The 16,398-nt window shown below is 38.2% G+C and overlaps 1 protein-coding gene across 1 annotated transcript in view; it reads right to left on the reverse strand.

The window, feature by feature from the left end:
• RPAP2 (RNA polymerase II associated protein 2) overlaps positions 1 to 16,398 on the reverse strand; it is an 82,227-nt gene that overhangs the window by 60,343 nt on the left and 5,486 nt on the right. Inside the window, 4 exon segments of the mRNA XM_047785314.1 lie at positions 5,897 to 5,985; positions 8,092 to 8,157; positions 8,371 to 8,469; positions 10,929 to 11,043. Of these exon segments, the coding sequence (XP_047641270.1) occupies positions 5,897 to 5,985; positions 8,092 to 8,157; positions 8,371 to 8,469; positions 10,929 to 11,043 (369 nt within the window).

The following is a 16,398-nucleotide window of genomic DNA, read 5'->3' on the forward strand; positions in this document are numbered from 1 at the left end:
ATTCAGTTTCTAATGAGGGGGGAAATTAACATATATTAAGGGCTTATTTTAAGGTAGGTGAACTTTTTTTTTTTAACTGTGGTAGAACATACATAAAATACACCATTTGAAAAAAATTTGGCTATAGTTCAGCGGTATGAAGTACATTCCCATTTCTGGGCAATGATCACCATTCTTCTCCAGAACTTTCTCATCTCCCCACACTTTCTGCCAGTAGGTGGTTTACATACTGTCTCATTTAATCCTCATGTAACTTACAACTTTATTTTGACAGATGAGGCAACTGAAGCTCTGAGAGGTTAACTGCCTTTCTAAGATCATTTCAGGTATCAAGTAGCACATTTAATTCAGGTTTTACAAAGTCTAAACTCTTAACATGTTGCCTCTAATTAAAGTCAGAAAAAAAGACACCCCAAGGTTGTGAGGAGATGCATCATCATTACTTAACCCCCACAGATGCTAACTTCACTATTTTCCTCTCCTTGGTTTCATCTTTCTGACTTCACATAAAGAAAACTGCACTACACATTTTATGACTGAACTGAATACCCTGATTCCAGATGTACAAAAGGCAGGCTGGATTAGACAGAGTGGAAAAAATTAAAGTCATTTTAGAAAAGGGGAGACTGGTATCTGACACCAAGATAAACTAACATTGAGCTTAACGAGGTATTGGACAAAAGGTTCAACATACAACTTTGTCGTGGGTGTCGGCTGTGTTAGAAAGACAGCAAGTAACGGTGCTCCTTCTTGCTGGCCCCTTTTAGACGACACTCTATAAAGCGCTGTCTCTGCTAAAAGCCCCACTTCTCTGCACCCTAAGTAAGTACCTTCCGAGTCCCTGCCAAGTGTACGTTGTCGCCATCAAGCTCAAAACTCCACTTAAAACCAAGTAACCACACGCTACAAGGCCCCTTCCAGCTGGTTCTTCATCAACATTTCACATCATCTTCGCGAAAGGATGGGTCCGACGATTACCTGTACCATTAGCCAAGGAAATCTAAAACTAGAACCAACAGGCCAAGGGACGCTGGGGGTGGGGGGTGGGAGTGCGTATGTCACACACAAACCAAAAGAAGCAGTAAGCTACAATTCCCCCCCATGGTAGGAATTTTTCAAATATAATTTGAGACATGTTAAAACCTGTTTCAGACAGTTTTTATTCTGTCTACCAAGCGAGAGAGCTAACTGTCCAGGAAGAGGTTATAGAAGTTGTTCTGCAGAGGTTTTTGGCTTCCGCACCTCTGAGATTCTACTGTGTTTGTTGCCAAGAAGCCTGTGTGAAAACCCCCTTCTCTGGGCCACATGATGGCGCTTTCAGCTCTGTCAGCATTAACCATTCACCCCAATTTCATTTGCTAAATCAAAACTTGATTCTCAACATTTGTCCTTCCTTCTGAGTTTTAACTCCTAATTTTTTTGGGTTACAATTCAAGAAACTCCCCTCCTTCAAAGACTTGTCAGAGTCTAAAGTCAACCAAACAGGGTTTATAAATGTAGCTATAAGACTACCAAAACCAACATGTGGTCTCCAAGGAACAAAACTGTGTGTGGTCTGTTTCTGGCCACCAAGTGGGTGAAAAATTTCTAACTTACAACAGGAAAAGCATCATACTGCGTCATGACCCAGGCCATCTAGGTCAATGTTTTGTCTCTGCAAGGGCATCAGGAGACATGCTGTGAGAAGCACTGCTGCTGACCATGACATTCAAGATATACTCCAGGTATTTTCCCCTTCCTAATGACAACAAGCAAGGGACTTTAACACCTCTAAGACCCTTTCTGATTCCAAAGCCTCAACAGAAGCATGGAATGAGAACTCATGAATCTGAGCAAACCCTGAATCAACTTATACATTTTTACCAATGAGGTGGTGAGTCTACTATGGAACAAAATAATAGCTGAGAAATGTTAAAAGGCACTATAGGTTTTAGTATTTTAGAATCTGGTGAGGATTATACTAGCTTCCACAATAATGTAAGAAAACCAAATTAAGTCAATTTTAATATCCTATTTCCAAATCATATGTAAGATCATGGTGTCCCTGAAAATGTAAACTTCAGGTTGTTTTGGACTACCGTAAAATACAAAACACTCTCGGTGTTTCTCCATAATATAAAAACTTTGATTCAATCCTTTATCAACCTTTATCTTTTACAGCCTGAAGAGTTCAAGTTACTTGAGTCAGTAATTGTTCTCAACTCTGAAATGAGACAGACTTTCCACCAAGGTAGTACAAATTTCCCTAGGCTTACGTTGATAATTTTCATCATTTTTTACCAATAAGACATTCCCTTATCTAGAAAACTTTCACTCTAGCAGGAGCAACTGACTTAGAACTGTAAAACATTAGAACTAAGGGGAGCTCGGGTTAAACACAATACTGTACTTTAAAATTAGGAAAATGAGACTGAGTGCTGATAACACTTTCTTATGGTAAAACAAATAAAAACCTAAGCTAGATCCAAGAAAACAGTGCTCTTAAATCTGCAGATCAGGACCAACCAATTAAGGGGGCTGCAACCAGCATTCTGAAAACACAACAAAGTAGAAAATATCAGAGGCTTTTCATGTAGTGAGATAAAAATTGTTTCATAAAACTTTTGCTTTAGTTCTATGTATATACTAGATAATGTAAAATAATTACAACAGTCAAAAATTTTGGAATCAACTATAGATACAGAGATCAAACAAGTAGTTGCCAGAGAGGGGGGGTAAAATAGGTGAAGGGGATTAAGAGGTTCAAACCTCCAGTTATAAAAAAATAAGCGTTGGAGATACGACATATAGCATAAAGAGTACGGTCGATAATATTGTAATAACATCGTACAGAAACAGACGGATACTAGACTTATCATGATCATTCCATAATGTATGCAAATGTCGAATCACTATTTAATAACCTGAAACTAACAAAATATTACATGACAACTAAATAGCAATAAAAAAAAAAGATTTTTGGAGGTCATTACAATACCTAATTCCGAGTGGATTTTAGAATTTATTCCTATTTTAAAATAATAAAAATAGTAATATAATAAAATCATGACTTGAAATGATGATGATGTTATAGAGTTAATTATTATTACAACTCACCCTAAGCTAATAAAAATATCTCTGCTTTAAACACTGAATGTTGCCATTAAAAGCCATTTTTCCTCTCTAGGTTCTGAACGTTATACCCCTTGTCATATGTGAACAGACTTTCTTTAAAATACCACATCTCTGTAGTTTATATCAACAATAGCTAGAGAAGCTTTTTTAAAGAATACTCAAGCCTAGACTTCTAATTAGCACACATGACAATATCATTCTTGGTGGAAGCACAGTGACCCCTAGTGGGTTCATGAAATAAACTGACAGAATCGCTGCCCCAAGAGTTTAGAAATTAAGGGAACACTGATGCTTCCAGACATGACAAATACGGGTAAGGCTGCACACAGACGAGTACTGCCCACAAATAAGGAATACAGCTGCACTATGTGCAATATGACAGCTGTACACTTAGAGCTGACTCGCTGGTTCTTTTCAATCAAGAGGAATATAATGACAGAACCCCATCCTTGTTCACAATCTATAACTAGCTTAAGAAATACACTTAATTTTTGTGAGCCAGTTTGATAATGAAGTTTGACTGAATTATTTCTAAGGACGCTTAAGGGTTTTTTCATTATGATCCTTTCTCTAATTCATCTTTTACACCAGTGCCAGACTAAATTCTGCTCAAAAACACTTGATGGCTCCTCAGTACTTAGAGACATACCAAACTTAGCCAAGCCCCTTGATAGGTGTCAAGCCTGTCATTATTTTGTACTTTTTCCCAAAATACATCCTTACCTCCAGTGAGCAAATGTTCTCACTACCTCCTTCCCATGCCCACCTGCTCCCAGGAGTTTGCTTCCTGTCCTCTGCTTACAGTTTCCGCTGTGCAGTGGTCTATTCTAACTTACACTGCAGGACCCCAGGAGAAAAAGTGTGAGTTTGTTTCACTCTGTGTGTTGCTCTGCTGTCCCAATGAGACTGAAATGTACCCACGGATTGGGTTTTAAACACGTCTGTGCACACGTGCACACACATGCACAGCCTGTTGGGTTAGTAAGAACATAGCTACACACTTGAAATGTAAATTAAATTGATTACTGTAGGGAACCCAAGGCCATTTTCATCTTTCTTTTTTACTGAGGTAGGAAAAGGCATACAGATAAAGTAGAATTTCAAGAACCACAAATATAAAGCAACAGAGCTTCATGATTTGGGGAAAAGTGAGAGTGCTAAACCTAGGATGATGAGATTTTAGGGAAAAGATTAGAAGGGAGAACCGTTTTAAATCAGCTGAAGGAAGTACCAATACCTACAGGTGAAGGAAGCAGAGATGGCAGGAAGGGTGACCTATCATGCGGTTCGCAAGCTGCGCTAAACGAGCAGGCGAGCTTCAACACGTACAGAAGAGCGATTCGGGGGCCACGCTGGGAGCGACTCAAGGAGACACTGGTCTTAACACAGGAAATGGAACTGGGTGCTGCTGCAGGACTTCAGGGGCAGCTCTGGTGTCAAGGAATGTCAAGAAAAGAGGCAAACGTGAGAAGCGCTACCTCTTTTTTTCCTCCAAACAAGAGACTCAGACGCACTCAGGGAGAAATGATGGGCAATTCCGACCTCACCACGCTCACTGCCTTTCACAAAGGCCACGACGCCTACAGCACGTATCCTGCACCACGCGGGCCTGGGTCCGCAGGCGAAGGCGTCAACAGCACCACGGCTGCTAACTGAACATACAGCAGTGTCACGGTACCTTGCATGTCGGATAAGACTTGACGTTTATTTAGTCTTATGTAGTCCTATTTCACCCCAAATAACACTACCTTGTGTTATTTATTCATTATAATGTTCATTACCAAGCAAATTACTTGAGACATTACCTCATTAATTTAAGCCTCTGTTTGGAATTTCTAGACAATATGGTTTAATTATATAATAATAATTTTTGTTACCTTTTAAATATTATTATACCATCTTCTCAGTAATAAATTCTCTTTCAAATTCAGCAACTACTAAAATGTAATAAATTCTCTTTCAAATTCAGCAACTACTAAAATGCTATTTTTTTTAATTTTAATTTTTTATTTGTTTGTCTTTTCAGGGCTGCACCAGTGGCACATGGAGGTTTCCAGGCTAGGGGTCTCGATCAGAGTTGTAGCTGCTGGCCTACACCACAGCCACAGCAACACAGAATCTGGGCTGCAGAGCTCATGGCAACGCTGGATCCTTGGCCCACTGAGTGAGGCCAGGGATCGAACCCGTGCCCTCATGGACGCTGGTTGGGTTCGCTAACTGCTGACCCACGACGGGAACTCCAAATGTTATATTTAAACTTTTCTCAAGAGGCAAAATCCCAAGAATGTCTATCAACTTTTCTGCTAAAAATGACTCTTTAAATAAATTGGCTTTCTTTAAATTTATAAAATATTACAGTAATTTTTAGTAAAGACTAAATGAATTAGTAACCTGAACTTTTTAACCTTACTATATAGTTTCCTGACAACACAGTGAGTTAGGCTGCTTCCCAAAATCCAGTATCTTCTGGAAAAATTTAAAGTTCTTACCCCAGGATTATTACATTAATAGGATTAATAGAAATAGCCACCATAGCAGAAAGCAAAGTTCAGATTTTGTGCTTAAAGCTAAAATAGCAAATAACATTTCTGTAAGTTAATTTTCTGATTTTAAGTGTAAAATCCTTAATAGTTCTGCTTGAGATACAACCATTTCCCCACAACTAAAATGTATACAGTAAATGCATCCCAAAGAAAATCAGACCTATTCTCTACATATCTCAAAAGGCAGAAAGAAATTATTAGAATACATGAATAAACGTATATGGAATGATTTAAATTACCTTTCTTCTTCTCGAACCCACACCGGAGTTTTAGGAATTTGTGCTTGGAAAAGCTTAGATGCTTTATAACAAAAATTGCTGCAAAAACACTGAAAAGAACATTTAAAAACTAGCAAATTATTTTTCTTATTGTGAAACACACCTTACATGCAGAAGAGAATATAAAATATAAATATGTAGTTCAGAGAAAAAAAAATGAAATCCACTGAATGTCCCAGCCAGGGTAAGAAGGAAAGTAGAGAACCTCGCAGGCTTCTACGTGTCCCTCCCTGATGGCATCTCCCTCCGAGTTCCCCAGAGGCAGCCACTATCACCACGGGTTCTGCGTTACTCCTTTGCTTTCCTTCAGTTTTGCTACCCACATACATTTCCTATAAAATACATCATTCAGTTCTGCTTACCTTTAAACTTTATCTACATGGAACCATATAGTTACATATTCCTAGAGTCCTCTCTTCCACATTATGTTTTTGAGATTCATTTGCGTAGCTACAGTTTCTTCATTTATATATACACGGTGTATTCTGTGTCAATGCCTAAGTATTCCACCCTTTAGTTACTGTTAAGGCTGAGTTTTAACTTTTAGTTATCATTACAATGTTACTATGAACCTTTTTTTAATTATAATTTCTAAATTAAAAACCGTGGTATAATACACAAAATTTATCATCGAAGCATTTTTACCTGTACAATTCAGAGGCATTAAGTGCTTTCTTACTGTTGTGCAACTGTCACCATCATCCATCTCCAGAACTCTCTTCATCTTGCAAGAGTGAAACTCTATACATATTAAACAATAACTCCCCATTTCCACCTCCCCTGACTGACAAACACAAGTCTACTGTCTGTCTCTACAAATTTGACTACACATTACCTCATATAAGTAGAATCGTAGAGTATTTTGCCTTTTGTGCTGCCTTATCTTACTTAGCATAATGTTTTCAGATCATTCAGTTGCAGCTTGTGCCCAAATTTCCTTCCCTTTTAAGACCATGTAACAGTCCGTGCTATGTGTGTACATATTTTGCTCACCCTACGAGGAACATTCACACCCTCCCCACTATGTACGTCTAGGTTAGTGCACACGGACAAGGGTGGACACAGAAGAAGAAGAGAATGGCCACAAAGACCGTGTAAACTTGACCACCTATTTGACTCTGCCAAGCTGCTTCTCAAAAAGATTGTACCAATTCTTATTGGACCAGAGTATAAAGAGTTACTAATATCGTCAGACTTCTAAAATTTTGCTACTTTAGGGGCTGCAAAAATGTAACTCAGTGTGTTTTTATTTGCTGTTTTCCTAACTACTGATGAGGCTGGAGCATCCTTCATATATTCATGAACCATTCAGGTTCCTTCCATAAAAATTTTTTAATCAAGTTTTTTACCTTTTTTTAGAGATGATGTGTTCTAGTTATGAATCTGTGGGCAGTTATATGTGAGAAGTATAACTTCTGATTTGTAGCTTATCTTTTCACTCTTTTTTAGAAACTTCTAATAAGCAAACATTTTCAATTGTTTCTAGTCTATGGTGTATAATTTCCTATTTATTTAAGAAATTCTCTCTCGTTGAAGTTGATAAAGATATTCTCCCATAATGTCTTTGAGAAGGTTTGTCTTTTACATTTGGGTTCTTAATCTACCTAAAAGTGAGCTTGTTATATACACAGAGATAGAGTTTTCACTTTTTGGAATGGATAACTAATTGTGCCACTACTATGTACCTAAAAATCCATCCTTGGGCACAGTCTTTAAGGCATTACATTAGCCTGCTGTGGCCCCCTTCACCTGGTAAAGCAATAAAGCTACCTTTTTCTCCTTCACCCCCAAAAATAAAAAAATTAAAAACTCATCCTCTCTCCACTGATCTAAAATACTCCTGATGTCATATACCCAGTGTCCATGTAAGGAGTGCATCTGTTTCTGGCTCTCTGTTCTGTTCTATGATTCACTTGCCTGAATTTGTGCCAATATGCACCTTTAATTTTTAAAGGTCTGTATATCAACTAAGTGTAAGCGAAGAGTTTTCTTCTTCTTCTTCTTTTTTTTAACATTTTGAATGAAATTATTTACAAATGAAAAACTCTTAATATGGCTATTTTCTACAAGGCGAAAATTTAAAGGCCTATTTTTAGAATCCCATTTAGTGTAATATTATATATCCACTGCCACATTGAAAATGCCTTTAAACTTACCTTTCTTTCAGTAATATCATAGACTTTATTGGTTCTGGTAGAAATTTTGTATTTCTGTTTTGGTACCTAAAGAAAAGAAAATACAGCTTACAAAAAAATTCAAGTAATAAACATGAACTTTATAGTTACCAAGATTAAGTCATCTATGGAGCCTATCTTAGGCTAACCCATGTCATTCGTTCATGACCTCAGTTTCATTTGTTACTCTTTCTACACAATTTTTTTTGCTAAATATAAAAGTTAATAGTCTACATCTTAAAAAAAAAAGTAGTTACTTACAATTCCTAGCTTCTTCTGACATAAGGGATAGCCGCAGAGTCTGACGATAGAACGCTCGTCCACGACGTCACTGTAGTGAGCAGGTGTGATGAACTTCCCCTGCAGTGAAATGACATGGACATTTCCCATCAGATGACTGGAAAAATTTATCAGCTCTCTAAGCCTCGTCAGTCTCATCTGAAAACACAGGGATCAGAACAGTACCTATCTCACAGGTGTGATGTTAGAAACAGAGGAGAAAATAAAGGAAAAGCACTCCGAAAAGTGCTTCTCAACACACAGTAAATACTCAAAAAATGTTAGCTATTATTTAAAAAAACTCACAAAACCCCCCCAAATTTCTGCTATGTGTCTTTGTAGATTATAAAATTCATGAAATAATTCTGAGGCAGGAGGAAAAAGTAATGCTATAGTGATCGCTATAACAAAGGAAAATACTGATAGTGTATTTTATTTCAAAAAAAAGCATTATTCAGGAGATCCCACTGTGGCTCGGTGGTAATGAACCTGACCAGTACCCATGAGGATGTGGGTTCAATCCCTGGCCTGGCTCAGTGGGTTAAAGGATCTGGTGACGTTGTGAGCTGTTGTGTAGGTCACAGATGCAGCTTGCATCTGGCATTGCTGTGACTATGGCATAGGCCAGCAACTACAGCTCTGATTCGACCCCTAGCCTGGGAACCACCATATGCCACAGGTGCAGCCCTAAAAAGACCAAAAAAAAAAGTATTACTCAAAAATAAACCAAATAAAAGAAGATATAACTTCAAACTTTTTTCTTTTTTTTTTCTTTGTCTTTTTCTAGGGCTGCACCTGTGGCATATGGAGGTTCCCAGGCTAGGAGCCTAATCGGAGCTACAGCTGCCAGCCTAAGCCAGAGCCACAGCAATGCCAGATCTGAGCCACATCTGCAACCTACACCACAACTCAAGGCAACACCGGATCCCTTAACCCACTGAGCGAGACCAGGGATCGAACCCGAAACCTCATGGCTCCTAGTCGGATTTGTTAACCACTGAGCCATGATGGGAACTCCCTACCTTTTTTTTTTTTTTTTTTTCCTTTTTACAGCCACACCTGAGGCATATGGTAATTCCCAGGCTAGGGGTCCAGTTGAGCCGCAGCTGCAGGCCTATGCCACAGCCACAGCAAACTGGATCCAAACCACACCTGTGACCTACACTGCAGGTCCTTAACCTGCAGCAACACTGGATCCTTAACCCACTGAGGGAGGCCAGGGATCAAATCTGCATCCTCACGATCACTATGTTGGGTTCACTGAGCACAATGGGAACTCCCTCCACTTCACCTGATTTTTAAAGCACAATCTTAAAAACAAAGTATACCAAGTATACTATACCATACAAACCTGAATGCTAATCAGATTCGTTTCCACAATTATACCAAAGGTGTAACTGTGACTTCTGAACAAACATTTGTGCAAAATCTTTCATCTTCTGAAAAAACTGTGCGGAACAGTAATAAGCTAACACCGAATATTTTTCTTTGACATCTTCAGGTTTAAATAATCTCAGTTCTTGAGATTATTTTTTAGTTTTTCTGTTTTTTAAAGGGACCGAAGTACTTTCTATTGAGTGTGACATAAGGTATTTGTTTCAAATGATGCTTTTCTGGTTTGTCAGACTCACTGAATACGGCGATGCTGATGCAGTTACCTACATGAATTTAAATGTTATCATGTTTATATTCCTCTTGCTTAGGAAAATCTCTGGGCCACACTAAGAACTATTTCTGTATTAAAAGTGCTGAGCTTTAAGAACTATTTCTGTAATAAAAGTGCTGAGCTTTAATTTTCCATTTCTTTTTTCTCTTAGGGATTATAAAGACATAACAGAAATTTGCATTCAAATTTTTTATGCAATAAAGCCATTAAAGAAACTCCCCCTAAAATGTAATACAGATTATAATTCTCCTGTTATGTGTTAAACCATAAATGATCCAGATGTCAGGTTTTTAAAATATCAAAATGAATGAAATAACATTAACAAAAATAATGATCTATTACTAAAGTAGAATAACATACAGAACATGAAAAATGATGAGGGGATCAGCAGTGCAAAACAGTGAAAATCAAGTGAGATTAACAGACTGGTTAAAGAACTACTACTAAGGGGTAAAACATGCATGTCATCTTTCATTAGAGCATCTTGAAGTCATTACAGAGCCAGGAATGCATAACCTTTGATTATTTTATTTTAATTAATTTATTTTTATTTAAGGGACACACTGGTGGCATATGGAGGTTCCCAGGCTAGGGGTCAAATTGGAGTTACAGCTGCTGGCCTACACCACAGCTCATGGCAACGCAGGATTAACTCACTGAGCAAGGCCAGGGAGAGAACCTGTGTCCTCATGGATGCTAGTCAGATTTGGTTCCACGGAGCCACAATAGGAATTCCTGATTATTTTTTAAATGCACAAATTATATAGCATCTGACTGACAACAGATTCAAAGACTTCAATAATGCAAGGGAAGTTTCATATTACCTAGATTTCATTATCTTATATGATAAAAATAATAATTTATCAACACATACACATTCCTTTAGGAATTCTTCTGTTATATTCTCCTCTAGAAGCTGTTCAACAATACATAGAGCTTTTCTCTCAAACTCAATCTTCTTTCTGATAGCTGCTTCTAGTTCTGCTTTCCTAAAATAAAAAAATACATATATTTATTCTACTTATAAGTGATAGCATAGCCAATTTCCTGTTTTAAAATACAACATTAACATCTTACTATTTTGCTATTTGAGTTAAATATATATTCTTAAATGCTGTTACTTTCTATCTAATACTTTGCAAAAAAGAAAAAAGCTACTTGTTACACTGTACACATTAACACCTGCCATAAAAACATCCTTGACTTGCAGAGCTCAGAGAACAAGATCTTACAGACTCTTACAGGAAAGAAAATGAGATGAAATCGTTTTGTTAGAGTTTATATACTCTATCGTTTGTGTGTACCTAAAAAATAGAAGTTTTGCCTCTGAAATCATTAGAATTTAGAAGAGATAAGTGAGGAAAAAGATGATTTTGGCTGATCTTACAGGTAAAAATTACTTTGCGTCAAGTCTCAAAAGCTAACTAGTGGCTGGCTCAATTTAACAGGACAGCCATATCTGCAGAGATGTATTTATTCACTTTTTTTTTTTAATCTTTTGTCTTCTAGGGTCACACCTGTGGCATATGGAGGTTCCCAGCCTAAGGGTCTAATCAGAGCTGTAGCTGCCAGCCTACACCACAGCTACCTCAACACCAGATCTGAGCCGCATCTACAAACTACACCACATCTCACTGCAACACCGGATCCTTAATACACTGAGTGAGGCCAGGGATCAAACCTGAAACCTCATGGTTCCTAGTCGGATTCATTTCCACTGCACCACTGATGGGAACTCCTGTAGTTATAGTTATGTACTTTTGTTGTAGTCTTTTTTTTTTTTTTTTTGATCCTTTTAGGGACGCTCCTGTGGCATATGGAAGTTCCCAGGCTAGGGGTCAAATCAGGGCTGCAGCTGCTAGCCTATGCCAGAGCAACGCCAGATCCAAGCCATGTCAGTGACCTACACTGCTGCTTGCAGCAATACCAGATCCTTTAACCCACTGGGTGTGGCCAAAGATCGAACCCGTATCCTCATGGATACTGGTCAGACTCGTCAGCTGCTCAGCCGCAATGGGAACTCCCTAAAAATCTTATTAAATAACTATATGACGATGCAGTTCAGGAAAACACCAATCTTCCTAAGAGGGCTGGACCTTGTCCTGGCACCAGTGGCACTCTTTGCTGGCCCCACACATGGTGAATATAAAAGCAGAGGGGATCTAATCAAACAACTGGCCAGAAGACAGTGGTTCTCAATTCGAGCTGAACTTTAGGACCATCTGGTGAGGTTGTTTTTTTGTTTTGTTTTGTTTTTTTAAGATATTGTGCTCACCCTGAGAAAGAAAAATGGAGCTGAAGAATCAGACTCCCTGACTTCAGACTATACAAGGTTACAGTAATCCATACAGTATGGTGTTGGCACAAAAACAGAAATATAGATAATGGAACAGGATAGGAAGCCTAGAAATGAACCCATGAACCTATGGTCAACTAATCTATGACAAATGAAGCAAGAATATGCAATGGAGAAAAGACAGTCTCGGAGTTCCCGTCATGCTGCAGCAGGAACAAATCCGACTAGGAACCATAAGGTTGCAGCTTTGATCTCTGGCCTTGCTCCGTGAGTTAAGGATCCGGCATTGCTGTGAGCTGTGGCTCTGGCATAGACTGGTGGCTACAGCTCTGATTAGACCCCTAGCCTGGGAATCTCCATATGCCGCAGGTGCAGCCCTAGAAAAGGCAAAAAGACAAAAAAAAAAAAAGTCTCTTCAATAAGTGGTGCTGGGAATCCTGGACAGCTATATATAAAAGAATGAAATTAGAACATTCTCTTACACCACACACAAAAGTAAACTCAAAATGCTTTAAAGATCTAAACGTAAGACCAGTAACTATAAAACTCTTAAAGAAAATACAGGCAGAACACAATGACATAAATATCTTTTTGGGTCCAACCTAGAGTATTAAAATAAAAACGAAAGTAAACAAATGGGACCTCACAAAAACTCTCAACAAAATTTGAGCCAATTGAATCCAACAGCACACAAAAAAGATCATACAGCAGGACCAAGTGGGATTCATCCCAAGTTCACAAGGATGGTCCAACATATGCAAATCAATCAACATCATACACCACAGTCACAAAAGAAAAGTAAAAAACTACATGATGATCTCAGTAGACACAGAAAAAGCATTTGACAAAGTCCAACATCCATTCACGATAAAAACTCTTACAAAGTGGGTATAGAGGGAAAAACAAAGACAAACCCACAGCAAATATAATACTCAATGGAGAAAAGCTGAAAGCCTTCCCACTAAAATCTGGAACAAGACAAGGATGCCCACTCTCACCACTTTGGTTCAACATAGTTTTGGAAGTCCCAGTCACAGCAAGCTGACAAAAGCAATACAAGGTATCCAAATTGGAAGAGAAGAGGTAAAACTGTCCCCCTACACAGATGACATGATACTAGGCATAGAAAACCCTAAGGACTCCACCCAAAAACTGCTTGAACTGATCAACAAATTCAGCAAAGTAGCAGGATACAATATTAACATTCAAAAATCAGTTGCATTTCTGTATACTAACAATGAAATATTAGAAAAGGAACATAAAAATACAGTACCTTTTAAAATCACACCCCCAAAAAAACCCTAAATACCTCAGAATAAAGCTGACTAAGGAAGTGAAAGACTTATATGCTGACAACTATGAAACATTAATCAAAGAAATTAAAGAGAATTCAAAGAAATGGAAAGATATTCTATGGTCCTGGGTTGGAAAAATTAATATTGTAAAAATGGCCATACTATCCAAAGCGAGCTACAGATTCCGTGCAATCCCTATCTAATTAACCATGACATTTTTCATAGGACTAGAACAAACAAGTCAAAAATTTATATGGAACCATGGAAGATCCATAATTGACAAAGCAATACTGAGGAAAAAAAAAAAACAAGCATGAGGCATAAGCCTCCCAGACTTCAGACAATGTTACAAAGCCACAGTCATCAAGACAGTGTGGTACTGGTACCAAAACAGACATACAGACCAGTGGAACAGAATAGAGAACCCAGACATAATCCCAGACACCTATGGTCAATTAATCTTCAACAAAGGAGGCAAGAATATAAAATGGGAAAAAGTCTCTTTAGCAAATGGTGCTGGGAAAACTGGACAGCTGCATGTAAATCAATGAAACTAGAACACACCCTCACACAACGCACAAAAATAAACTCAAAATGCTTAAAGACCTAAACATATGACATCATAAAACTCCTAGAAGAGAACATAGGCACAACATTCTCTGACATCAACCAGACAAATGTTTTCTTAGGTCAGTCGCCCAAGGCAACAGAAATAACAACAAAAATTAACCAACGGGACCTAGTCAAACTGACGAGGTTTTGCACAGCAAAGGAAATCATTTAAAAAAAAAAAAAAAAAAAAGGGCAACCTACAGAATGGGAGAAAAGAGCTTCAAATGATGCAACTGACAAGGGTTTAATCTCTAAAATATACAAAAAACTTATACAACTTAACAGCAAAAATAACAACCAATAGAAAAATGAGCAAAAGACCTGAACAGACATTTCTCCAAAGAAAATACACAGATGGCCAAGAAGCACACAAAAAATACTCAACATCATTAATTATTAAAGAAATGCAAATCAAAACCACAATGAGGTACCACCTCACACCAGTCAGAATAGCCATCAACAAGTAAACAAACAGAGTTCCCGTCGTGGCTCAGTGGTTAACGAATCCAACTAGGAACCATCAGGTTGCGGGTTCGGTCCCTGCCCTTGCTCAGTGGGTTAAACGATCCAGCATTGCCGTGAGCTGTGGTGTAGGTTGCAGATGAGGCTCGGATCCCGAGTTGCTGTGGCTCTGGCGTAGGCCTGTGGCTACCACTCTGATTGGACCCCTAGCCTGGGAACCTCCATATGCCGCGGGGAGCGGCCCAAGAAATAGCAAAAAAGACAAAAAAAGACAAAAAAAAAACAAACCCACAAATAAACAAATAACAAATGCTGGAGGGGGTGTAGAGAAAATGGAACCCTCCTTCACCAATGGTGGGAATGTAACTTGGCACAACCATTATGGAAAACAGTATGGAGGTATCTCAGAAAATATAGAACTACTATGTGATCCTGCAATTGTGCATATATCTGGACAAAACTTTCCTTGAAAAGATACATGCACCCTTATGTTCACCGCAGCACTATTCACAATAGCCAAGACATGGAAACAACCTAAATGTCCATCGACAGAGGAGTGGATCAAAAAGATGTGGTACATATACACAATGGAATACTGCTCAGTCATAAAAAAGAACAAAATAATGCCCTTTACAGCAACATGAATGGAACTAGAGACTCATACTAAGTGAAGTCAGAAAGAGAAGGACAAATACCATATGATATCACCTATAACTGGAATCTAATAAATGGCACAAACGAACCTTTCTACAGAAAAGAAACTCATGGACTTGGAGAACAGACTTGTGGTTGTCAAGGGGGAGAGGGGAAAGTGGGGTGGACTGGGAGTCTGGGGGTAACAGATGCAAACTATTACATTTGGAGTGGATGGGCAATGAGATCCTGCTGTACAGCACAGGGAACTGTATCTAATCACTTGTGATGAAACATGACGAAGAAAAATGTAAGAAAAAACATATATAAGGCTGGGTCACTATGCTGTACAGGAGAAATTGACAGAACATTGTAATAAACTATAACGGAAAATAAAATGGGACCTAATTAAACCAAAAAGGTTTTGCATAGCAATGGAAACCATAAACATAACAAAAAGACAACCCACAGAATGAGAGAAAATATTTGCAAATGAAGCTACTGCCAAGGGATTAATCTCCAAAATATACAAACTCATATAGCTCAATATAAAAACATTAAAAAATGTGCCGATATAAAAAGACATTTTTCCAAAGAAGACATACAGACGGCCAAAAAGCACATGAAAAGATGCTCAACACCACTAATATAGAAATATAATGAGGTCACCAGTCAGAATGGCCATCAACAAAAAGTCTATAAACAATAAATGCTGGAGACGGTGTGGAGAAAAGGGAACCCTCCTTGTAAACTGCTACAACCACTGTGGAGAATAGTATAAAGGTTTCTTAAAGAACTAAAATAGAACTATCATATGATCCAGCAATCCCACTCCTGGGCATATATCTGGAGAAAACCATAATTTGAAAAGACACACACACCTCAATGTTCACAGCAGCACTACTTACAACAACAGTCAAGGAATGGAAGCAACCTAAATGTCCATTAACAGAGGAATGGATGAAGGAGATGTGGCGCACCTGTCCAATGGAATATTACTCAGCAGAAAAAAACCAAAATAATGCCATTTGCAGCAATATGGATGG

Source organism: Phacochoerus africanus, chromosome 6 (genome assembly GCF_016906955.1).
Source record: "Phacochoerus africanus isolate WHEZ1 chromosome 6, ROS_Pafr_v1, whole genome shotgun sequence".
Lineage (NCBI taxonomy): Eukaryota > Metazoa > Chordata > Mammalia > Artiodactyla > Suidae > Phacochoerus > Phacochoerus africanus.